The sequence below is a fragment of the Pelophylax lessonae genome, assembly GCF_965119305.1.
Source record: "Pelophylax lessonae genome assembly, chromosome: 8".
Classification (NCBI taxonomy): Eukaryota; Metazoa; Chordata; class Amphibia; order Anura; family Ranidae; genus Pelophylax; species Pelophylax lessonae.
The window spans coordinates 234,140,909-234,168,061 of NC_138775.1; the positions used below are offsets into that span (position 1 = coordinate 234,140,909).

At 42.6% G+C, this 27,153-nt stretch overlaps 1 protein-coding gene across 1 annotated transcript in view; it reads left to right on the forward strand.

Annotated features, from left to right (window-relative positions):
- The window catches only part of TNR (tenascin R), a 663,536-nt gene that overhangs the window by 493,828 nt on the left and 142,555 nt on the right, over nt 1–27,153 (forward strand). The window contains exon 9 of the mRNA XM_082265604.1: nt 20,760–20,849. Within this exon, the coding sequence (XP_082121730.1) occupies nt 20,760–20,849 (90 nt within the window). The remainder of the gene's footprint in view (nt 1–20,759; nt 20,850–27,153) is intronic.

A 27,153-nucleotide genomic window follows, 5' to 3' on the forward strand; every position in this document is an offset into this window, starting at 1 on the left:
GAGGTGCTGGCGTGCCCTGCAGCCAGTGTATTATCTGAACGGGTATTTAGCACGGCTGGGGGCGTTATAACAGACAAGCGCAGCCGCCTGTCCAGAGACAATGTGGACAAGCTCACGTTCATTAAAATGAACCAGGCATGGATCCCACGGGACTTTTCCGTACCTTATGCAGAATAGCAATGGATACCGACCTTACCCACCCATTGTTCCATTTTTGCTCTTTCTCACTCTTTTGGGGTGTACCCTCATTTAAAATTTTTGAAAAGAAGCAGTGTTGGCTACCTCGTCCTCCTCCTCAGGGCCAGATTAATGTAGGGGCTATTGGAGCTGCAGCTCCAGGCCCCTACCTTTTATATAGGCCCCGGGTTGGCCATATTCACTGTTACCGCTCTTCTGTCACTTGTAAACACAGAAGTCTGGCTTCTATGCTCGCTTCCCCAGGCAGCACCCTCAGAACCTCCCCACACAGCGTGAAGGCCGGACAAGGAGGGACAGTTGGCGATGCATGGATGTGTTTATGGGCTTCAGAGACAGCATCCCATGTTGAATTAGGCATGCATGGCTGCACCCTTCCTCCTCTGGGTGCATGGCAAGGCACGGCCCTTAAGGCCCTTCAAAATCCTCAGCACCAAGCCCATGATGCTGTTAATCCGGCCCTGGTCCTCCTCCACCGCCGCTTCCACCTACACCGCCCATAGGTGTGCGCAGCCTATTGCATTAAGGTGTGCACCCCAAAGTTGAAATACACATGCATGTGTTTGCCAGCAGGGAGAGTAATGTATCGGGGCCATGTACCTGTAGGCAAGGAGAAATAGAGCAGAGCAGGTCCCAGGGAGATCTTTCCCATCTCCTCACTGGCAATGCTATGTGCCCTAGGTGATTAGGGTGTGCCCAGGCACACCCAGCACACCCTGTGCGCACGCCTATGTCACCGCCACATCCACCACCACCTCAACCTCCCTCCTACTCCATATGGGCCTCGTCCTTCAGAGATGAAGAAGAACATTGTTTTATTTTTCTGTTTTTTTTTGTTGTTTTAAGTTATTTCCCTATCCACATTTGTTTGCAGAGCACTTGCCATGCTCTTAATTACGTTTTGCTGCCATTTGCAGCACTCTAGCCCTTTCCTTTGGTGTTTTAGAGCCATTTTAGTGCCTTAAAGTTCGGGTCCCCATTGACTTCAATGGGGTTCGGTGTCCAGGAAAAGTTCGGTAAAAGTCCGGGACACGGACCCGGACTTTTTTTTAAAGTTCGGCCGAACCCGTCGAACACGGACATCTAGGTGTCCGCTCAACCCTACTCATAAGTCTTTATCTGCATACTTTATCTGGGTCATTTAATCAAAAGAGGTCAGCATGACATCCAAGAAACACAATGTTTCTAACAGTAGGTTGACTTTAAAGATAAACTCTAAACAGATAATAATGATACACTTTAATACTCATTAACCACTTGCCGACTGCCTAACGCCGATCTACGTCGGCAGTCAGCCCCTCACAGGCAAAGTGACGTAGGGCTACGTCACTAGCTTGTGAGGGTCTAGGGAGCCAGCGCGTGCCCCCGGAGGCACGCTCCCGCTCCCACGTGGTCACGGACCCCCCCGCGCGTGTGACCAGCGGACCCGATGTCCGCCGGTCACTCGGCAATCGGCGGGGGAGAGGGAGAATGTCAGGCAGCTTGTGTAAACAAGCTGCCTGTCATTCTCCTCGCTGTAAAGACACTGATCAAACGGATCTAGTATGTAGATCCGTTGATCAGTGTCCTTACAGCTCAAGCCACAGCCAATCACAGTAGAAAGCACGCCCCTAGGGATACACACAGCCCCTCCCTCCCAAATAAAGTTAACCCCTTCACAACCAGTGTATTTTTACAGTAACAGTGCATATGTATAGCACTGATTACTGTAGAAATGTCACTGGTAACCCCAAAAGTGTCACAAATGTCAGTCAAGGGTCCGATCTGTCCGCCCCAATGTCGCAGTGCCGCAAAAAAAATCGCAGATCGCCGCCATTACGCGTTAAAAAAAAAACAACAAAAATGACAAAAATCTTTCCCTTTGTTAGTAAACGCGATAACTTTTGCGCAAACCAATCAAAATACGCTTTTTGCGATTTTTTTTACCAAACATATGTAGCATAAAACAAATTGGCCGAAAATTTTAAAAAATTTTGATTTTTACTTTTTTTTTTGGGGGGAATTTCATATAAAAAAATGTGAAAAATATTGTTATTTTTGCAAAATTGACGCTCTTTTTTTGTTTATAGCGCGTGATCAAAAAATCGCACAGGTGATCAAATACCACCAAAAGAAAGCTCTGTTTGTGGGAAAAAAAGGACGTCAAATTAGTTTAGGTACAGCGTCGCACGACCGCGCAATTGTCCGTTAAAGTAACGCAGTGCCGAATCGCAAAATACCCCCTGGTCAGGAAGGGGGTAAAATCTTCCGGGGCTTAAGTGGTTAATAAATGATTACATTTATTTGATTTGAATCAATTTCAGCCTCTTTTAACACAGTAGCACACTGGGAGAGGTAAGGGCAGTACTTGAAGCCCATTAGGTAAGTTACGTGTAATTATGTTGAAAAGGAAAAGAGATCAGAGTAGACAGATAGATGCCCTTATTAATCTTCTGCTGCTACTTTATTGGCCAATCATGATGTGGGGCGGGATGGTGGTGGTAGTAGTATAAGTGGTGTCATTCATCTAATTGTGTAATGTTGCAGAGCTGTGTAAATCTCCAGACTGAATAGAAAGAACTAAGAAATTTTTTGGCAGGTAAATAGGTTTTCGTATTTGCATTTCAACTGTGTGTTCGATGTGTGCTTGAAGTTCAGTTTTACGCTGTCATTGCACAAAACCTAAATGGGATTCTTGACTTTGCTTCCATGTGCAACCCCCCCCCCCCCCCCCAATCACCACCACCACCACCACCACTAACCATAGACTGCAGCACGTTATATTCTGCTGAGCTGAAGAATCTGCTTACAGCTACCCCTAGAGAAAATGCTTGGAAGACATGGAAGGGACTGCAATATCTGATTAATGCAGAGCTGCGTTGGGTGGCAGCTGAGCAGCACAGCCGGATTGTAAAGACAATGACAGCAAAAGTAAAAAAAAAAAAACTGTGATTTTGAAAAAAAAGACAGCTTTGGAATGTGAGAATTATATACAACATATAGATGCAATGATTTAGTTGTAAACAGCAGTGGTTTATTTACGAAAATGTTCAGAATATTCTCAATTAGAATTGTGTTAGTAGCACTATCAACCCTGAATTCACAGAATGATCAGAATATTCTCAGTTAGAATTGTGTTAGTAGTAGTGTTGAGCGAACACGGACTGTATTATTCGTGTTCGTACCGAATAATTGGATTTTTGTTACCCGAACACGAACACGGACACTTTACTGTATATTCGGGTAAAAATCTGTGTTCGGTCGTTTTATTTCCGGGTTTTGCATGCTTTGGCGCTCTTTTCATGGCGGGCTTTCAACAGCCAATCAACAATCGTTTAACTGGTGTGCCTTAAGCCATCCCAGCCATGCCTGCAAATGTCTCAGTAGCTGTGATTGGCCGTCTGAAGCATGTGACCAAGTCTTTATAAGTTCGAGGCAGCCGCAGCGGCGTCATTATGCTGCTTAGATCAGGGACAGAGCACACATCAACGTGCTGGCTGCTGATTAGGGAAAGATAGGCAGGGAAAAAACATTTGTGTCCGGATAGAATTGAGGGACAGGTCGGAGTGTTTAGGCAGGGCGAGTTGTAGGCATTTTAGGGATAGAGTCTGCTGAATTATAGGGTCAGTGTGTTCTACAAACTACAATCGATATTGCTGTGTGGGGTGGGGTCTGCACTTAGTTCTCCTGATCTACGATCTCTTCTCAATCCTGTTAGGGACAGAGTCTGCTGAATTTTAGGGAAAGTGTGTTCTACAAACTACAATCGATATTGCTGTGTGGTGTGGGATAGGAGAAAGGCAGGTGTCAGTGATCCACATCCATTTTTCTGTGTGTGGGCTGCAGTGAACACAATCTTTTTGGGGTGCAGTGAACACAATCCTTTTGGAGTGCAGTGAACAAAATCTTTGTGGGGTGCAGTGAACAAAACCTTTGTGGGGGTACAGTGAACACAATCTTTGTGGGGTGCAGTGAAGACAATCCTTGTGGGGTGCAGTGAAGACAATCCTTGTGGGGTGCAGTGAACAAAATCTTTGGGGGGTACAGTGAACACAATCTTTGTGGGGTGCAGAGAAGACAATCCTTGTGGGGTGCAGTGAACAAAATCTTTGGGGGGTACAGTGAACACAATCTTTGTGGGGTGCAGTGAACAAAACCTTTGTGGGGTGCAGTGAAGACAATCTTTGTGGGGTGCAGTGAAGACAATCCTTGTGGGGTGCAGTGAAGACAATCCTTGTGGGGTGCAGTGAACAAAATCTTTGGGGGGTACAGTGAACACAATCTTTGTGGGGTGCAGTGAACAAAACCTTTGTGGGGTACAGTGAACACAATCTTTGTGGGGTGCAATGAACAAAACCTTTGTGGGGTACAGTGAACACAATCTTTGTGGGGTGCAGTGAAGACAATCCTTTTGGAGTGCAGTGAACACAATCTTTGTGAGGTACAGTGAACACAATCTTTGTGGGGTGCAGTGAACAAAACCTTTGTGGGGTACAGTGAACACAATCTTTGTGGGGTGCAGTGAACACAATCTTTGTGGGGTGCAGTGAACAAAACCTTTGTGGGGTGCAGTGAACACAACCTTTGTGGGGTACAGTGAACACAATCTTTGTGGGGTGCAGTGAACAAAACCTTTGTGGGGTACAGTGCACACAATCTTTGTGGGGTACAGTGAACACAATCTTTGTGGGGTGCAGTGAACAAAACCTTTGTGGGGTACAGTGAACACAATCTTTGTGGGGTGCAGTGAACACAATCTTTGTGGGGTACAGTGAACACAATCTTTGTGGGGTGCAGTGAAGACAATCCTTTTGGAGTGCAGTGAACAAAATCTTTGTGGGGTGCAGTGAACACAATCTTTGTGGGGTGCAGTGAACAAAATCTTTGTGGGGTACAGTGAACACAATCTTTGTGGGGTGCAGTGAAGACAATCCTTGTGGGGTGCAGTGAAGACAATCCTTGTGGGGTGCAGTGAACAAAATCTTTGGGGGGTACAGTGAACACAATCTTTGTGGGGTGCAGTGAAGACAATCCTTGTGGGGTGCAGTGAAGACAATCCTTGTGGGGTGCAGTGAACAAAATCTTTGGGGGGTACAGTGAACACAATCTTTGTGGGGTGCAGAGAAGACAATCCTTGTGGGGTGCAGTGAACAAAATCTTTGGGGGGGTACAGTGAACACAATCTTTGTGGGGTGCAGTGAACAAAACCTTTGTGGGGTGCAGTGAACACAATCTTTGTGGGGTGCAGTGAAGACAATCCTTGTGGGGTGCAGTGAAGACAATCCTTGTGGGGTGCAGTGAACAAAATCTTTGGGGGGTACAGTGAACACAATCTTTGTGGGGTGCAGTGAACAAAACCTTTGTGGGGTACAGTGAACACAATCTTTGTGGGGTGCAATGAACAAAACCTTTGTGGGGTACAGTGAACACAATCTTTGTGGGGTGCAGTGAAGACAATCCTTTTGGAGTGCAGTGAACACAATCTTTGTGGGGTACAGTGAACACAATCTTTGTGGGGTGCAGTGAACAAAACCTTTGTGGGGTACAGTGAACACAATCTTTGTGGGGTGCAGTGAACACAATCTTTGTGGGGTGCAGTGAACAAAACCTTTGTGGGGTGCAGTGAACACAACCTTTGTGGGGTACAGTGAACACAATCTTTGTGGGGTGCAGTGAACAAAACCTTTGTGGGGTACAGTGAACACAATCTTTGTGGGGTACAGTGAACACAATCTTTGTGGGGTGCAGTGAACAAAACCTTTGTGGGGTACAGTGAACACAATCTTTGTGGGGTGCAGTGAACAAAACCTTTGTGGGGTACAGTGAACACAATCTTTGTGGGGTGCAGTGAAGACAATCCTTTTGGAGTGCAGTGAACAAAATCTTTGTGGGGTACAGTGAACACAATCTTTGTGGGGTGCAGTGAACAAAATCTTTGTGGGGTACAGTGAACACAATCTTTGTGGGGTGCAGTGAAGACAATCCTTGTGGGGTGCAGTGAAGACAATCCTTGTGGGGTGCAGTGAACAAAATCTTTGGGGGGTAAGGTGAACACAATCTTTGTGGGGTGCAGTGAACACAATCTTTGTGGGGTGCAGTGAACACAATCTTTGTGGGGTGCAGTGAAGACAATCCTTTTGGAGTGCAGTGAACACAATCTTTGTGGGGTACAGTGAACACAATCCTTGTGGGGTGCAGTGAAGACAATCCTTGTGGGGTGCAGTGAAGACAATCCTTGTGGGGTGCAGTGAACAAAATCTTTGGGGGGGTACAGTGAACACAATCTTTGTGGGGTGCAGTGAACAAAACCTTTGTGGGGTACAGTGAACACAATCTTTGTGGGGTGCAGTGAAGACAATCCTTTTGGAGTGCAGTGAACACAATCTTTGTGGGGTACAGTGAACACAATCTTTGTGGGGTGCAGTGAACAAAACCTTTGTGGGGTACAGTGAACACAATCTTTGTGGGGTACAGTGAACACAATCTTTGTGGGGTGCAGTGAACAAAACCTTTGTGGGGTACAGTGAACACAATCTTTGTGGGGTGCAGTGAACAAAACCTTTGTGGGGTACAGTGAACACAATCTTTGTGGGGTGCAGAGAAGACAATCCTTTTGGGGTGCAGTGAACACAATCTTTGTGGGGTACAGTGAACACAATCTTTGTGGGGTGCAGTGAACACAATCTTTGTGGGGTGCAGTGAACAAAACCTTTGTGGGGTGCAGTGAACACAATCTTTGTGGGGTGCAGTGAAGACAATCCTTGTGGGGTGCAGTGAAGACAATCCTTGTGGGGTGCAGTGAAGACAAACAATCCTTGTGGGGTGCAGTGAACAAAATCTTTGTGGGGTACAGTGAACACAATCTTTGTGGGGTGCAGTGAACAAAACCTTTGTGGGGTACAGTGAACACAATCTTTGTGGGGTTCAGTGAAGACAATCCTTTTGGAGTGCAGTGAACACAATCTTTGTGGGGTACAGTGAACAAAACCTTTGTGGGGTACAGTGAACACAATCTTTGTGGGGTGCAGTGAACAAAACCTTTGTGGGGTACAGTGAACACAATCTTTGTGGGGTGCAGTGAACAAAACCTTTGTGGGGTACAGTGAACACAATCTTTGTGGGGTACAGTGAACACAATCTTTGTGGGGTACAGTGAACACAATCTCATACTTCTGAAGCTTTGAGGGTGCTGCCTGTTCTATACTCCTCCTCCTCCTCCTCATCCATCCTTTTAGGTGTACAAACAATAGTAATTGGGGCCTAGTGTGCTTCTGTACGTGTGAAAAACATACACTTTTTTTGATCATATTTCCTATTCCGTTATTCAATAAAAACCTTTGGGGCTCAATTAAATTGCGGAATAGTCTGTGTCGGTATGTGTGAGATCCACCTTTCCAAGTTGTTGGGGTTCATCTCATACTTCTGAAGCTTTGAGGGTGCTGCCTGTTCTATACTCCTCCTCCTCCTCTTCCTCATCCATCCTTTTAGGTGTACAAACAATAGTAATTGGGGCCTAGTGTGCTTCTGTACGTGTGAAAAACATACACTTTTTTTTGATCATATTTCCTATTCCGCTATTCAATAAAAACCTTTGGGGCTCAATTAAATTGCGGAATAGTCTGTGTCGGTACGTGTGAGATCCACCTTTCAAAGTTTTTGGGGTTCATCTCATACTTCTGAAGCTTTGAGGGTGCTGCCTGTTCTATACTCCTCCTCCTCCTCTTCCTCATCCATCCTTTTAGGTGTACAAACAATAGTAATTGGGGCCTAGTGTGCTTCTGTACGTGTGAAAAACATACACTTTTTTTTGATCATATTTCCTATTCCGCTATTCAATTAAAACCTTTGGGGCTCAATTAAATTGCGGAATAGTCTGTGTCGGTACATGTGAGATCCACCTTTCCAAGTTTTTGGGGTTCATCTCATACTTCTGAAGCTTTGAGGGTGCTGCCTGTTCTATACTCCTCCTCCTCCTCCTCCTCATCCATCCTTTTAGGTGTACAAACAATAGTAATTGGGGCCTAGTGTGCTTCTGTACGTGTGAAAAACATACACTTTTTTTTGATCATATTTCCTATTCCGCTATTCAATAAAAACCTTTGTGGCTCAATTAAATTGCGGAATAGTCTGTGTCGGTACGTGTGAGATCCACCTTTCCAAGTTTTTGGGGTTCATCTCATACTTCTGAAGATTTGAGGGTGCTGCCTGTTCCATACTCCTCTTCCTCATCCTCCCTTTAGGGTAGGAAAAAATTTAATCGGGCCTAGTCTGTGTTTGTACGTGTGAGATACACAGTTTTTATCCTATTCCGCTATTCAATACACACCCTTTTGGTGTAAAAAACATTAAATTGCGGCATAGTTTGCATATTTGACTGTGAGATACACCCGTGCGATACTGTTGTTCTTTTGTTCCGCTATTCAATAAAGACCTTTCTAGGGCAAGATCTTAAATTTCAGAAATATGAGGAGAGCGTCAAATAGGGGCCGTGGCCTGGGTCGTGGTGGTGCTGCTGCTAGAGCTCCTGTTGCAAGGAGAGGACGTGGTCGATCTGTGCCAGCTACACGCACAAGTGAAACACCTTCCTCAAGTGTGAGTAGGCGACAGAACCTGCATCAGTATTTGGTAGGGCATCATACGCCTCTAGAAGTGATGAGGCCAGAACACAGAGAGGCGATAGTAGATTGGTTTGCTGCTGACAGTGCCTCCAGTTCCTTCACATTGTCTCCCACCCAGTCTACTGCAGAAAGGTCAGAGTTGGCACCTGCAGCCAATGTCCAACCGTCTTTCACCTCACCCCCTTGCAAATCAGGCAAGCAGTCTGAGCCCCAAGCCATAGAGCAGTCTCTTATTCTTTTTGAGGACTCTGTCAGCAGGGTTTCCCAGGGCCATCCACCTAGCCCTGCCCCAGAAGTGGAAGAGATTGAGTGCAGCGATGCCCAACCACTTATTTCTCAAGATGAGTACATGGAAGGACCATCACAGCACGTCTCCGATGATGACGAAACGCAGGTGCCAACTGCTGCGGCGTTCAGCATTGTGGAGACCGACAGGGAGGGCAGGGGTGAAGACTGGGTGGAAGATGATGTGGAGGACGATGAGGTCCTCGACCCCACATGGAATGAAGGTCATGCAGGTGACCTGAGTAGTTTGGAGGAAGAGGCGATGGTCGCACAGAGCCACCAGCACAGCAGAAGAGGGAGCAGGGTGCAGAAGCGGAGCGGCCGTGCTCTAGACACTACGCCTGCTACTGCCCAACGCAGCAAGGGAACGAGCGCACCAAAGTCAGCTCAAAAGAGTTCTCTAGCGTGGAAGTTCTTTAGAAAATGTGCTGATGACAGGACACGAGTGGTTTGCACCCTGTGCAATCAGAGCCTGAAGCGAGGCATAAACCTTCTCAACCTGAGCACAACCTGCATGATCAGGCATCTAAGTGCAAAGCACGAGCTGCAGTGGAGTACACACCTTCAAAACCAAGAAACGTCTCTGGCTCATCCTGCTTCCTCTTCTGCTGCAGTCTCGGCCGCTCCAGCCACCTCTGTAGTCATACCGGCACCTGCCACCCCGCAAACAGACGATCTGTCAGCAACACCACCACCTGGGTCACCAACAACCATCTCCACAATGTCCCGTGGAAGCGTTCAGCTTTCCATCTCCCAAACACTTGAGAGGAAGAGGAAGTACCCCCCTACCCACCCGCGATCCCTGGCCCTGAATGCCAGCATTTCACAATTATTGGCCTTTGAAATGCTGTCATTCCGTGAAATGGTGCATGCCAAGGCACGGCCCTTAAGGCCCTTCAAAATCCTCAGCACCAAGACCATGATGCTCTTAATCCGGCCCTGGTCCTCCTCCACCGCCACTTCCACCTACACCGCCCATAGGTGTGCGCAGCCTATTGCATTAGGGTGTGCACCCCAAAGTTGAAATACACATGCATGTGTTTGCCTACATGTACATGGCCCCGATACATTACTCTCCCTGCTGGCAAAGAGAAATAGAGCAGAGCAGGTGCGAGGGAGATCTTTCCCATCTCCTCACTGGCAAACAGAGCGATAATGCTATGTGCCCTAGGTGATTAGGGTGTGCCCAGGTACACCAGGCACACCCTGTGCGCACGCCTATGACACTGCCACATCCACCACCACCTCAACCTCCCTCCTACTCCATATGGGCCTCGTCCTTCAGAGATGAAGAACATTGTTTTATTTTTCTGTTTTTTTTTTTGTTGTTTTAAGTTATTTCCCTATCCACATTTGTTTGCAGAGCACTTGCCATGCTCTTAACTACGTTTTGCTGCCATTTGCAGCACTCTAGCCCTTTCCTTTGGTGTTTTAGAGCCATTTTAGTGCCTTAAAGTTCGGGTCCCCATTGACTTCAATGGGGTTCGGTGTCCGGGAAAAGTTCGGTAAAAGTCCGGCCGAACCCGTCAAACACGGACATCTAGGTGTCCGCTCAACCCTAGTTAGTAGCACTATCAACCCTGAATTCACAGCTAACAACCTCTAGGTCACATAATAGACCACAGGGAGACGTTGCAGTTCACTTTCCATGCACATCCAAATTGCTAATGGCTCTTACGCTAAGGTAGAATACATTTGAACATCGAATTATTATGGAACAGCAGAATATGGAAAAATGGGTGAGGAATAATCATGTTACTGTTAATGCAAATAGTCCCTTAAAGCAAACTGAGTAACTAACCAAGATTTTAGCTGAGAAGGTTTCTATATAAGCCTCTCTATCTCATTTAGTCACTCATGTGCGGTGCTTCTGCAAGGCCAAAGTACTTTTTCCCTATGCTCAGACAGTTTTTTGCCATACCCTCCCTAAAGGGGGAAACACCACCAGCATGCCATCCCCATGAGCAGGGGTTCAGGAAAGCAAGAGGACTCTGGACGGTTGCCCCAAATATTTATCACCTCTGCAACTCACACTACTAGGACAAGCTCCTCAGTGATTGGCTGGGCTAATAAATATTTATAACTCAGAAATTAAAGTGGATCTTGCCCCATATCCACTTTAGCTCCCTGCATTTCCTTCCCATATATTTTTTTTTACTTTTTTTTCTGGCTCCACCTCTGTGAGAACAACGTGTCCCTACTCTTTCAGCCATCTGTGATACCATATCATATATCCCAGGAGGCTGCAGGAGCAGGAAAACATAGTGGGTGGAGCTGGTGCACGTCATCAGGTACTGGCTGCCTGGACCTGGAAAAGGCTTCTGTGACATCAGAGAAGATAACAGCATGGGATCAAACATTTTGACATCTATGCAGCAAAACAATTTTCTGAGCAGACGCATATGGGAAGTTAGGACAATAAAGTCTTCTTTAGCTCTTCTTACTGGGATTGCTTGAGAAGAGGATGCTGAGCTGCAGCTGATAAAATTAAGAACTATAGGCAAATCTTTTTTTTTTTTTTTCATTTAGGATAGAGTAAGGGAGGGTTATAACCCCCTGTCTGATTTTTTTTCGCCATCTGTGTCCCATTGCGAAGATTTCCCTTCACTTCCTGTCCCATAGCCAAACATGAAGTAAGAGGAAATCCCAGAAAATTAAGGGAATTCCTTGGGGCCTCCCAGGTCACCAGAACTAGTGTCCCCATTGGAAGATTTCCCCTCCATTATTTTTCTGGGGACAACCCAAAAGGATTAGGATTAGGACTTTCTTGTACTTTCAATTTCACTTTGAATGATATCGGTAAACAGGACAAATAGAGAGGGGGAATCTCCTTAAGAGTCCATTCACACTGCTGCGACTTGTGAGGCAACTTGTGTGCCCTCAAGTCGCCCCAAGTCACTTGACATAACAAAAGCAATGTTAATCAACGAGTGCCGTCTTAATTGGCATTACTGAAGTTGCTCCGACTTCAGAAAAGGGTCCTGTACTACTTTGAGGCGACTTGTATCCGACTTGTCCCATAGACTTCAATGGGAGTCGCCTCCATATCTTATTTGAAGCGACTTGTGATCCGACTTTCCATTAAAATGGTCCTGAACCAGAAAAAAAGATAATTTTTCTTAGAATTTTTAGTAGCACAGGGATGGGGCTCCGCTCCTTTCACATCTGGGTGTTTTTGTTGCAGGCGTTTATTGGGCATTTTTTGGCGTCTTTGGAGGCAGGCATAACATCTGAACTTCTGTATAGGGGTATATATACACACACACATACATATATGTATATATATACACATACACACATATAGGTGTAAGAGGAGTGGAACCCCATCCCTGCGCTAATGAAATTATTTGCAGGGATGGGGTTCTGCTCCTTTCACACCTATATGTGTGTATGTGTATATATATATATATATATATATATATATATATATATATATATATATGTGTGTGTGTGTATAGATACCCCTATACAGAAGTTCAGATGTCATGCCTGCCTCCAAAGACGCCCAAAAAATGCCCAATAAATGCCTGCAACAAAAACACCCAGGTGTGAAGGGAGCGGAGCCCCATCCCTTTGCTACTAAAAATTCTAAGAAAAATTATCTTTTTTTTCTGTTTCTGGACATGCTACAGAGCTGAAACTTCACAGGTACACTTTTTAGACCCCACAGACACTAAATCCAAAGAAATCTCTTTTTTTTTTTTTTTTTCAATAATTTTTTTCAATAATTGGCTCTCTATCAAACACGACAATTTTTAGGAACTTTTTTTTGTGTGATTGAGCATGACCCAGAACCATCATATTCTGATTGGCCAAATACAAAGTCGTACAAAGTTGTCTATCATACAAGTCGCACTGAATTCGCGCTGAACGTCGCGCTAACAAGTCGCCCCTTATGAGGCGACTTTCTGGTCGCGGCAGTGTGAATGGGGTCTAACAGGAGCACAGACAGCAATAAAAACCCAACAAACATTCTAATCCCTCTCCAATTTTGCTTTTAGTTAAACTTCAAACCTAGGAACACTTAGAAGGAACGAAACATTGGACTGACTGCAGCCTAACCATTCACTGCAGATCACAAAAATAAAAAAGCATCATCTGCAAAGTTATAATTAATTATCATGGGCAAAATATACAGAAATGAATTCCAGAAGCCTAGGGTTGTCTTTGAAAATCGATACAATAATCAGCCATGAGAAATGCAATACCCTTCTGGGTACCTTCTATGGCAGGCTTCCCATTCTCACCCTCCTTTATAGTATAGAGACGTACATTTGTCTCTGTTCTGTAAATACCAATATTATGTTGGATGTAAGCGTAGGTAACACACAGCCACAATCTGACTGAATAGTTTATTAAGGGGCATCAGAAAGTGTTGACCTGATTATATGGTGCGTTATTGTATTCCTGACAGCCGTGACTGCCTTTGCCGGTACAATATTGTAAGGATTGCAGGACTGGTGTAAATTGTCTTTATTGCAAAATGCAGTGAATCAGGCACCTCAGAGAAACTTCAGCGGAGCAAGACACCAGCCCATTTATCAAGGCCCAGGATCAGCCACCTCGTTATAATACAGACTTTGCCGTTCACTTTGTGAACATCTCGGGTGATTGATGACCTGGTGACTAAAAGTTGCTCACCCAGATTGTCAGGGAAAAGATTTATCTGAAGATCTAAGAAGACTTTAATTTGTTTTTAGCAGTTTTTTTTCCACCACCCTTGATATTTCCTCTTCCCAAATTATATATACATTTTCACATTACCAGAAGATCTGCACCGCAACAACACTGGCAAATATGACTGTATTCAGTGGCATCGACAGGTGTTATAAATCAGTGCTGTGGAGTTAATTTCATTTCTGCTCCCTCTTTCTGCTGTCAGAGGTGTCTGAAGTGAAATTACATTAGTGTCTCTTATTCATTCTCGGCATCAAATCACATCTCTACATTACAACTTGCTAAACATATTAAATTGGTTAACTGCACTTGTGAAGATAATTATGGCGAAATAAAAAACATGGAATTTCAAAGTATGGGTTAGATTGATTTTAATTGTTCATCCAAGTATTATAATGGCTTTATAATGAGAGGGGACTGGCGTGATAACATCAAGGAGAGAGGGAGAGCAACAGATCAATGCCACCAGGAGGTCATCCTAACTTGGAAGGAATGCAAGAAATTGGTGAACAGTAATAATGACCTAATAAAACGAATCACTGACTAAAAAAATGAAATAAAAAAAAAAAAACATGAAATGTTTCCAGATATGTCAAGTAGAACTACGGCCTCCTCAAAAAATATATATGTATATGTGCAACAGCACTAAATTATAAGCATATCTGTACTTCATTTTTACTTGGTTTTCCTGCAAAGTCCCTGTGACGGTGTTCACCGTCACTGGAATTTAAGGACAGATGGGTGATGGTTTGGATTGCTTCATATTTGTCAGCAAGGTCTCCATGTAGAAATATTGAGATTTGTTCCCATTTGCCATGAGGTCTTTGACCAGGAAGTACAACTCCTAATATGGTCATTCCAGGAAGTTCAATGAGGAGACTGACTGTCTAACAATGTTGCTTTTGTCTGAGGTGGCTTTCCATCCACCTATTGTCAAGTGTGCTAATGAACCTGTTGTCTGCTAAGGGATGTATTTACACTCAGAGTAATGTGTATTAGGGGGGCTCGTTATGGAACCATTGTTCTGTGTCTGGCTCATTACACATAACATTCCTTCTAAGCAAGCTAACGGGCCAATCCCTGCTGACTCATTTTCAAGTCCTCATTTGCATGGCTAAGGAGGACCTGAAGGAGAACAGCATGTACTGTGCAATTGACCAATGGGAAAGCGGTTGTTGGGGGCAGGATGTTCCAAATTCTGTATAAAAGTGTGCTGTGTTCTTCCAATAAATCGTCCTCCTGTTTGAACTTACATACAGCCTGCTTGGTGTTTGTTCTAATGGATTCCGAACTTCACATAGCTGTAGTTTGGATCCCGGAGCCTTGGTTGACCGAACCATCAGACGTTGCCATCTGCAAGCTGACTCACTAGAAACAGAGGAGTGTCGGGAGAGCGGAAGCGAGCGAGCAAGGGTCTCGTCACAGTCCCTAAAATGATCTGCTAATCCTGCCATTGATGTTCACCTAATGCAGCTTCCTGTGATGGTGTGATAATGATGCTGCACCACTCCTAAATTCAAAGCAGAGTCGCCACTCTAAAGTAGGCTGTGACTGTTTGCACAGTGGGATGAAGAAATCTTGCAAAGGCCTGTCTGTCAGCACTGCTGATTCATAAGCCTGTAGCTTGTCAATCCATACTTTGCCACACCTAACCCTGCCCACTACTTTCAAGATCGGTAGCACTGCCTCAGTTGCTAAAATTTTCCCACCCTGATATGCAGTGTCTGGAAGAAGGAGAATGTGAGACACAAATGGAGGATTTGATTTACTCAGGGAAGGTAAATTATTTTTTTTGTTTACTTAATGAGGCTTGTGCATCACATAGCAATGGGATTTGGGATTTGTATAGGCTGTCATGCAGGAGTCTTTAGCTGTTTTTTAATTTGTACAGTTCTGGAAGGTTTAAAGTGTTACCAGTCAGTTTTCTGTAGACATGTAAAAGACAATTGCCAAATCATTAGCATAAAGTGAAAATGTCTAACTGACAACCTCAGGCTACATGCAAATGTTTTGTCACATCTGCTTTTCTAAGATAGTACTTTCTCCATAAAATGCCCCACAAGTCTATTTTTATGGTTGCTGAAGGAATGAGTATTTGCCAGTGTTGGCGGGCCTAGCAAATATGCTTGAATTGTCAGTGGTGTTGGGGTAGAGAAGTTGTAATGTCTTTTTTTCAATTTGGTAAGGTTAGGAGAAAAACTTGATAAATCATGATCCATCACCAAATAAAATACTGTGTTCGCCAACAGACTTTTAATTATAATATACTTCATACCTTTTACTCATTCTTTCTTCACCATCAGCTTACCAGTCATCTCAGTTGAGGTCTGCTTTTAAGAATAATGCTATTATGCCTAAAATGTATCTAAATCCAAGAACAAAAGATTTATAAATTACAACTTTCTAGTCCCAAGAAGTGATGGCTTTCCAGTCCCAAGAAGTGGTGTCTTAAGGTGACAATACTCATCCTTTTACCATATCTAGGGGGGGAGCAGCATTATTAATCTACGACAGAAAGTGAGTTAGGAATACAGAACACCCTCTCTCTCCTTTTCTTGAGGCAAGGTATTCTGTAGTCTACAATGAGAACTGGGAGTAATGCTAATTGATAAGAGTCAGCAGAGGCAAAGAGCACAGGAAGATTTCTGGAAGAATCAACAGGTATTGTATGTGTTTATCAAGCAGATAACATATAACATTAACCAAAAGTTAACAAATATGTGAAGTTTATTGTTCGAGTTTACATACACTTTAAATATCAACTTTTTTTTAATGGTACACATAGGAGTTGATTTACTAAAACTGGAGAGGGCAAAATCTGGTGCAGCCGTGCATGGTAGCCAATCAGCTACTAACTTTAGCTTGTTCAATTAGGATTTGATAAGTAAACCTGGAAGCTGATTGGTTATTCTGCAGTTTAGTTAGTAATCAACCCCATAATGTATGTTGTTGTTCAGTCATTTAGTGGTGTCCGACTCTTCATGACCTCATGAAGCATACCGCGCCAGGCTTTTCTGTCCTCATCTACCTCCTGGAGCTTGCTTAACTTCATGTTCATTGTTTGGACGATGCTATCCTATCCATCTTGTATTCTGTTGTCCTCTTCTCCTATTTCCTTCCATTTTTCCCAGAATCAGAGTCTTTTCCAATGAATCCTCTCTTTGCATTAGGTGGCAAAAGTATTCAAGTTTCAGCTTCATGATCTGTCCTTCCAGTGAATATTCAGGGTTCATTTCCTTCAGGATTGACTGGTTTGATCTTTTTGCTGTCCAAGAACTTTCAAGAATCTTCTCCAACACCATAGTTAAAAAGCACCAATTCTTCGGCGTTTAGCCTTTTTTATGGCCCAACTTTCTCAGCCATACGTTACTATGGGATATACCATAGCTTTAACTATGTGGCACTTTGTTGGTATCGTGATGTCTCTGATTTTTAAAATGTTGTCTAGGTTTGCCATTTCTATCCTCCCAAGAAGCAAGCGTCTCCTAAGTCCCTGGTTACAGTCACCGTCTACCGTGATCTTGGAGCCTAGGAAGATAAAATCTGTCACTGTTTCCATTTCTTCGCCTGCTATTTGCCAAAGACTGATGGGACCAGTTGCCATGATCTTTGTTTTCTTAATGTTCAATTTCAGGCCAGCTTTTGCGCTCTCCTCTTTCACCTTCATTAAGAGACTCTTTAGTTCTTCATCACTTCTGCATTAGTGTGGTATCATCTGCATATCTCAGGTTGTTGATATTTCTCTCTGCGATCCTTATTTCGGCTTGTGATTCATCGATCCTGGAATTTTGCATGATGTACTCTGCATATAGGTTAAATAAGGAGGATGACAATATATATCCAACGTCAAGAGCAGATAAAAAAGCCGGCCAGCTACAGCTGAACATCCATCCTTCTAGGACCGTGAGAGCACGGTGACATCAGCCCATGGGTTAGCGACGGGCTGACGTCACCGTGCTCTTACGATCCCGGAAGGACAGGTGTTCGGCTGTAGCCGGCCGGCTTTTTTATATGCTCTTGATGTTTTATCTATGTAAGTGCAATATTGTGTGATGTGTTCCCAATAAATTATGGTTTTACACTATGGTACCTTTCCCATTGCTTTATATGGGTTATATATGTCCTGTTACCATGCAAGCTCTGATGGACCTTCTTTGATGAGTGCCCTGTGATCCACTACCTGGATTTGGTAGCCTGGTGGAGTGTTACACGCGCTATTGGCCCTTGAGGTCAGGTGGCTCTGGTAAGCAGATTTACCTACGGGTGGAGGATATATTCATTCAGTGGTGGATTTATATCAGTTCACAGTTACCTATCGTGGCTTACTTTGAAGATTCAGCTATTATTTGGACTATGACAGGTATTTTTTTTCACCAATGTTTTATTATTATTTCACTGCATTATGTGTTATTTGTGATTGTCAATTGCACACAAATTTTCCTTTTTAGAGCAACTATTTTTGTTATTTCTGTTGGAAAATAGTTTTTTATTACCAGTGTGTTTTCTTTAAAAACTCTATTAGCCTTTTTCCTGCTTCATTTTGTACTCCAAGGCCATATTTACCTGTTATTCCAGATATGCTTTGACTTCCTACTTTAGCATTCCAATCTCCCATTATGAGAAGGATATCTTTTTTGAAGTTAATTCTAAAGGTTGTTATAGATCCCTAGCTTCTTCAGTATCAGAGGTTGGTGTATAAACTTGGTTTATTGTGATTTTTAGTGGTTTGCCTTGGATACAGACTGAGATCATCCTGTCATTTTTGGGATTGTACCCCAGTACTGCTTTGCTCTCTCTTTTGTTGACTATGAGGGATACACCATTTCTTCTGAGAGATTATTGTCCACGGTAGTAGATATATTAGTCATCTGAGTTGAATTCACCCATTCCAGTCCATTTTAGTTCACTAATTTCCAAGATATTGATGTTTAATCTTGCCATCTCCTGTTTGAGCACATCCAGTTTACCCTGATTCATTGATCTTACATTCCAGGTTCCTATGCAGTATTCTTCTTTACAACATTAGACTTTCCTTTCACTCATACTATCTATAGCTGAGATATAAGGTATGGAGAAACAGAAAAAAGGAGTATTGTACAATATGCTATAATGGCCTGCCCATCATAAACTTATATCTATATTTTGGTTAATCCTAGCAGGTTCAATCACCCAATAGATCTTTGTACTTCTTGGGGACTTGTTGCCTCATGTGATCTGTCAGTATACGTGAGTTTCCATCCCCGCCCACCTACTACAGATCCTTGTTCCTGATGACAATGACTTTTCTGGCACTGCCACACATTCTGTCACATGATTAATAAGGAAGATGTATTTGGAAAAGAGTCCCAACAAGGCAATAAACCTAGTATAGCAATAGCAATGAACTCTAATAGATAATAAATTGGCACAACGCCACAAACAGTAAGAGGGCCAAGTGTTTCTGTACCTGAACTGTGAAACTAGGAAAGTCCAAATTGCAGCAGTACTTTAAGCTAAAGGTCCTTCAGTTTTTCTAAACCCGTCCCACTGGCCAGTGCAGTTTTTCCAGCATTGAAGTGCTCAGGTTTCGACAGATCCCACAGTGCCGGGCATAGGTTCCCCAAATTGTATTGTAAGGTAAGGTTACATTGTCTGTTAAAGAAGTGGGCAAGGAAGTTGTAGCCAGTGGCCTCTCAACATCAAGTTGTCTATGATTATTCCTCCTCCTCCCACTCTCTAGTATCCATAATTTGTGAGACCAGTGATGACTCAGGTCCCCACATTGATGATTTTTCACAGAACTGGTGATGTCAGCAGTGACTCAGAACCTGGTAATGGCAATCTCTCACAGAAATGACACTCTCTTACAGCTGTGACCCCTGTGTAGATATGGCAGCCCAGTGTCTTTCCCTCGTTGACACTCCAGCAGGTAGCTCTCCAACACAGCAGCCCACTCTGATGGTCACCTCTCACCTTTTCACACAAAATTGGCCCGAGCCCTGGCTTCTGCATTCATTTTCCACCTCTCTTTAGCACCCAGCCTCTAGGACTTGTAGACCCACACAGATCTACAACAGTGAGTCCAGGCTCTCTAGAGTCTACCTCCCCCAAAATTCTTTGCTACTCCCAGCAGTTCTCAGGCAAGGGGGGGGGGGGTGTAGCCAATGTGCAGCCATTCACATTGTCTTCTATATGCTGGACAGTAGGCCCTCATCCAGCAGCTATGGCTCCAAATGCTGCCCTGTGTGCTTTTTTCCACCCTCTGTCCGTGAAGCCGCTCCACACACTTCACTTGTGGGAATGACAGCTCCACTGTAAGGGCAACAGTGACAATTCCATAGGCCAAGGCTACACTAGATCCTTACATATGTACACTTTTTGTATAGGCGGTACATCCCAGAACTTTGACAGATTGATTACTGGAGTCCTCAAGATATATAGGAAGCCAGGCTATGATTCAACCAGCTCTCGACAATCTGTAACTTATAAAGCAGCGTTGGGTACGCTTAGCTTTTAGATGTTAAGTGAAAATAATAACTTGGCATATTATTTGTATCAAGAAATACATGCAGGGCACATCAGAAAGGTTGGCGATGCTGCTTTAGTGACATCAAAGGCAAGTAATTTTTCAGCAGTCATGCAGGCTCTCTACAAGAAATTACATGTAGCCAACACCGCATCAGCAGTTAAGTGACACACATCATGAAAGCAGACATATTAATATCTTTGTCTGGGGGTGTCTCAGCTCTTGTGTTATATGCTTGAGAGCGTATCAGTTAAGAAACGAGCTGACAAAAATTTGATTAAAAACTTGATTAATATGCTTCTTGCACTTAACATGACACTGGAAGAATGATAGGAGGAATTACAGGAGTTTAAGGTGTTTAAAAGGTTCTGTTTGTGAAAGATTGATTGGACGATGAGAACATCACAAGGAGGAAAACGTTGTACGTAATCGTTTACAATGATGGACAGTGGATAAGCCCTTGTCCTTCTAATCATTATACGTTCCATTTTTTCTTACAGATTTGATCCCGGGAACAGAATATGGAATAGGAATATCTGCCATTCGAGATAATCTCCACAGTGCCCCGGCAACAATGAACGCACGTACTGGTGAGTTATAGTCTGGCATTATGAGTGGCTATTTGTCTTATGCAGAATGTTAACTCCATATCATGGCTTTTTGCAGTATTAAAGGGAAACACCGATCAAACTTGAAGTATTGTATGCACTGAATTACATACATCAGACACAATCTACCAGCCTGTGGCTTTTCTTTTTTCCAGCCTACTTTAGTACACAGAAATGGATAAATTGTTCTGAAATCTTCTTATTGCCAAAGTAGATTTGACAGGGCCAGAAACTTTTTAACCAACATAAAAGAAGTATTTTGTAGGAACTCTAAAATAAACTGTCACATAATGTGACAGAGAAGACTACTGAGATGTCTTAGATCTAATTTGATGATAATTAATCTCTGCATTGGTTTCTCCAGAATTTCAAGACCAGTTATCCAAGCTGATATTTACTGAGTAGAGTAGAAGATGAGGACCACATCAAATTAATGTATTCCTTGTACAAAGGCTGATTTTATCCTGGGCATGATGTAGAAGTATGATGCAGGAGCTGTACACCCAGGTGTATAGCCAAACCAGTAAAAGAGTTATTATGTCCTAAATATAGAACAACTAGGGCAAAAACATACCCTGGGCTCGGAAATAAAATATGTCACTCCATGTGTATAAAATGTGCTCTGCATAGCTTCAATTCTACTTTGTGATACAATTGCAGTAATTTATTAAAAATGGAGAGTACAAAATCTGCTGCAGGTGTGCACGGTAGTCAATCAGCTTCTAACTTCAGCTTGTTCAATTAACCACTTGCCGCCCGTCATGTATTTACTGCGGCAGTGTGGCTCTATTGCGCGCAATAGCAATAGTCACTAGATGGCAGATCTTGTCACCAGAGGTGTGATTGCTCCATTATTGACTAGAGGAGATGTCAATCAGCAGGTCCAGCAGACCTGATGTCCGCCGGCCACCTGCGATCATCCCCGGGAGAGGCAGAACAAGGCAGATTGACGTTCTGCGAGGGGAAAAGATGGAGATCTTCTGTTCCTGCTAAGCAAGAACATGGATCTCTGTTTTCCCCCAATCAGTACAACCCCCCGACAGTTAGTAGGGACACATTTAACCCTTTGATCACCCCTGATGTTAATCCCTTCCCATTCAGTGTCATTAGTGCAGTGCATTTTTTTTAGCACTGTTCACTGTATTGGTGTCACTGGTCCCCAAAAAGTGTCAGTTAGATGTCTGATTTGTCCGCCGTATTGTTGCAGTCCCGATACAAATTGCTGATCACCACCATTACAAGTAAAAAAGTAAATAAATAAATAAATAAAAATTCCATAAAAATATTGCACCGTTTGCAGACACTATAACTTTTGCGTAAACCAATCAATATTTACCAAAAATATGTAGCAGAATACATATTGGCCTAAAATGATGAAAAAAAAATGTTTTTTCAAGTTTTTTTTATTGGCTGTGTTTTATAGCAGAAAGTATAAAATAGTGGTATTTTATTTTTTCAAAATTGTTGCTTTTTTTTTTGTTTATAGCGCAAAAAATAAAAACTGTAGAGGTGATTAAATAATAGAAAAAAAAGGACACACATTTTTTCTGGGTACATCATCGCACGACTGCGCAATTGTGAGTTAAAATAATGCAGTGCTGTATCGCAAAAAATGGCCTGGTCATTAAGGGGGAAAACCTTCCGGTCCAGAAGTGATTAAGGTTTGACCAAAAAAAACTGGAAGTTGATTGGTTTGAATGCAGAGCTGCAGCAGAATTTTCCCTTTCACCTTTTAGTAAATCAACCCCAATATATTCATATAATCAATAACAATCATAAAATCTCCAATTTTTTTATTTATGTTTAGTCTTTTTTATTGCCAAAAAATTATAATTACTTTTGTTCCTCACACCTGTGCTCTCCTATCTCACTCACTGGAGTTGATTGACCTTCAACTTAGTAATGTGTTCAGAAAGATCTCTTTGCTCCGTATTTACACAAATCTCCATATCTCCCAGGAATGTTAAAAAGGCAAAAGCACTCCGAATGATGTTTACCATTTAAAAATATTTATTAAAAAATAAAAAGGTAAAATAATACCACTCACATTATTAGGTGCTTTATGGGTTCTGTAGACACTGCTTCATATATCCCTTCCACTTACATTGCCTAAATTTTGAACCTCTATTTTGCCTTTGTCACAGGTCTGGTACTGTTCCATTTTCTTGCCTGTTGGCTAGGTATACAATTGGGCTCCACTACCTGGCTGTCTGAGATCACAGTCACTGCTTGTCGTTTCTTACCCAATCCTGGTCAGCTACTCTATAAATATACTGCTGACCCTGGCAATGTTTATGGACTGTGGTCCTATATGCACCAACTCCTCCCAGCATGTTTCACCATAAAGGCTTTATCAAGGGATAGGCCCCTACTTCTTTAGAAAGGCCTAATGATGAAATGTGTTGGGTAAAAGTTTTTTCTATCAGAGAAAATTAGTAATGTTTCAAAGTACCTCTTTTACCCATTTAAAAATATTGAAAGTAAAAGCCTCTTCTGTGCAATGCTCTAAAACTGGTTTCACTTTGTTTGACTTCACTGACTTCAGGTAAATCCCCACCAATCCACTAACCCATGTCTAATGAGAAAGTACAGCCTGAAGCAAACTGAAGCAAAAAAATAAAAATAAGCATAGGACTAGCATGACTAGATAGACAGGTTAATCGGGGAGAGTTAACGTTAATGAAAGTTTAATTGGTCTACCACCCAATTAGGGGTTTTTCTTCAGCTGGTAGGAGGGGCAGCAAGGAGGTCTTGGAGAGGGCAGAATATCTTCCCAGCATTCTGTGAAGCATGTGGGGAAGAACGTTCCCACCCACCCACCCCTATACTGGATGTATGCACCTATATGTGGTCTTCATAATTTGGCGGTTGGGATCTTTGGCATTTAAAAAAAACCTGCTGTGCTTATCAGGTTAGGGACCCATCTAAGGTATGGAGTCACCTGTGGAATGCCAGTTAATGGTTGGTTAACTGGTAGGTTAAAATTGTGAGGTATCTGCAAAATGTTGAGGTTGTCTCTGAGCCGGTGTGGTGCGGCTGGGGACCGTGTAAGTAGTTACACAGATAAAAAGTGGATAATTGACACTTGGTGCCTCCAAAGATCAGCAACCTCATGTTTATTGTTATTGCATTATTATTTTGGTTCCTGTTTTAAGGAATGTTTGTTATATTTCATTTGGATTTAATAAATGGCCGTTACGGCCAAAATTTTAGTCCAACAAATTGTGTTTTGGCATTTTTTTTCTATAGATGGTTGGGGTAAAAGGGTGTTGGGTTGGTTAGAGGTTATGATTGAGGTTGAGGGTTGCATCTGGGGTGCCTTAGTCATGCCTCAGTGGCTAATAAGGACACTGGCATTAGACAAAACGATGATGGTGTGTATTATTTCTAGAATAAGTGAGGCCAAACCCTTAGTAAAAAAGCTAAAACTGTTTCAGAGTGGTGCACATATAGATATTAAAGGTAATAAAAAGTGCTTGGTGGAAACATCTCAACAATGCTTTTACTTTTAATAGTTTATCCTTCTTTAAAGGGACCCTATATACAAAAAAAATCCCCAATGGTGTGGGACTATGAATGCCACTAGACACTGTATATTGTAGTTAAAATGTTACATTTTTATTTAGATCAAAACATGAACAAAAAAACAAACAAAAAATTGGAGAACATAAACATTACATACAAATTGGGGCATATAAAAATCGCATGCAATTGACAGACCATGTACCAGACCACATTGAAGACGCTCAGGGGCACACGGTGACCTTTGAACCGGAAAAGAGACCCTACGCGTTTCGGGCGTTAAAACAGCCCTTCCTCAGGGGTCAACCAGAGTTCCAAAAAAGCACCTACTATGCCCTTGGCATCTATACAAAGGATTGGAATGGTCTGTCGATTAAAAACGGTAGTTCATACCGTATGGAGGAATGCCCGAGTTCCAAAGAGCCAGTTAAAGGCAAAGATGAAAAGGAAGAGAGAAGTATAGTAGCTGCCCTGGAGGACCACCGGGGCACCACAAAGATCTGAGCAATTAGCTCAGTAAGGACCACTCCAAGGAAAGAGCTCACTTGTATAATATAGGTGATTATTGATCAACCTGTAAGATTTACGGAAGGTGTAATGACAGAGGGTCATGTGTTGTAGAAAAGGAGTGATAGTTCCGTATTAGGAGTATCTCAGCGTATAATTATCTGTAGTAAATGGTCCTGGAACTTGGCGAGGATGCCAAGTTCCAGGACCATTTACTACAGATAATTATACGCTGAGATACTCCTAATACGGAACTATTACTCCTTTTCTACAACACATGACCCTCTGTCATTACACCTTTCGTAAATCTTACAGGCTGATCAATAATCACCTATATTATACAAGTGAGCTCTTTCCTTGGAGTGGTCCTTACTGAGCTAATTGCTCCGATCATCGTGGTGCCCCGGTGGTCCTCCAGGGCAGCTACGATACTTCTCTCTTCCTTTTCAACTTTGCTTTTAACTGGCTCGTTGGAACTCGGGCATTCCTCCATACGGTATGAACTACCGTTTTTAATCGACAGACCATTCCAATCCTTTGTATAGACGCCAAGGGCATAGTAGGTGCTTTTTTGGAACTCTGGTTGACCCCTGAGGAAGGGCTGTTTTAACGCCTGAAACGCGTAGGGTTTCTTTTCCGGTTCAAAGGTCACCGTGTGCCCCTGAGCGTCTTCAATGTGGTCTGGTACATGGTCTGTCAATTGCATGCGATTTTTATATGCCCCAATTTGTATGTAATGTTTATGTTCTCCAATTTTTTGTTTGTATTTTTGTTCATGTTTTGATCTAAATAAAAATTTAACATTTTAACTACAATATACAGTGTCTAGTGGCATTCATAGTCCCACACCATTGGGGATTCTTTTTGTATATACTGACCAGGGATGATGGCCACTAGCACTGGGTACTAGGTGTTGGGATTATTGTTTCTTCTTTAAAGGGACCCTTTCACATTCTTAATTTTTTGTAGAAGTATTATTAAATCGAAAATGGCAAGAAGAAAAAAAAACAATGGGTCTCTCGAGATACAACAATGTCATACGACTAGAAAAGACTAATTGGGCTACCGTGGTACACCCCTCTAGGGTAAGATTTCCTGGAATCTATACTCCTAATTGTGTATGGAATTCAGGAAATCGTACCATATAGGCGTGTACCACATCCCTTCACTGTATAGAACAAGCAAGAAAAAATACTAATTATAGGACTGCTGTTTTATGAAATTGTTGTACCTTAAAAGTTCAATTAGTCTTTTTTTAGTCTTAGGACATTGTTGTACCTTTAAGGCCTCATGCACACTGGAAGTTATAAAAATGGCAGTAGCATTTTTTCTGTAGAAAGATGCAGCTGTAGAATGAGTTTTGCAATGTTTTTTGCAGTAGCATTTTTCAGCATTTTTTTACCTGTAGCATTTATTTGTAGCTTTTTTTTTTTTTTTGCAAACATATACTCCCACAAAATCTTATGACTCAAATATGCTGATTAATGCCAAATAGCCACATTTTTCAACTTTTGTCAGCTTTTATCAGAGTTAGAGTGTTTTTACAGCTGACAAACTCCTCTTAAAACACTCTTATTTCATTTCTGAGCATGCCTGGTTTTGATCTTCCAATTTTTTTTAGTCGAATACTGTACTGATTAAAATTTTTGTACTTGTCCCTTCGAAAATTGATGGATGAACTGTCATGATCAGCTCTTGAAAGCTGTGTACTATCATGTAATCGCTCATCTAATTCTCTGATCATGTGTACTATGCATTACTTATTTTATATTAAATATAAAATACTTGCACTGCCACAAAATCTCCAAATCACTAAAGAATGAAAATGGGGCACATTGTTGAAATTCAGCAACGTCTAACTTGGCTCAGCTGATGATAAAATATTTTATAAATCTAGCCATATGTGTAATCAGCAGCAGTAGTACTTTAGCACTACCCCCCGCAGGAGTCGCTGGTAGTTTGGTCCAATTTCCAAACTCAGAGCACACACAGCCAGGTACACAGCATTTTTGACATTCTTCTTCTGGCTCAAAAGATTAGTCTAGGGATTTCTTTTTATAGTTTTTATTAGAACAGTAAAATGGATAGGGATGGGGAGCATGGGATACCCCAAAACTGTAGGACTGTACAACTTGAGGACTGCTTGACTTCTTGCTGCTATGTACAAAAAAATTCAGGCTGTATTGCACAACCTCTGACTGCACTGCATTCTCCTGGCTGTATTGCACAACTCCTGACTGTACTGTGCAAACTTCTG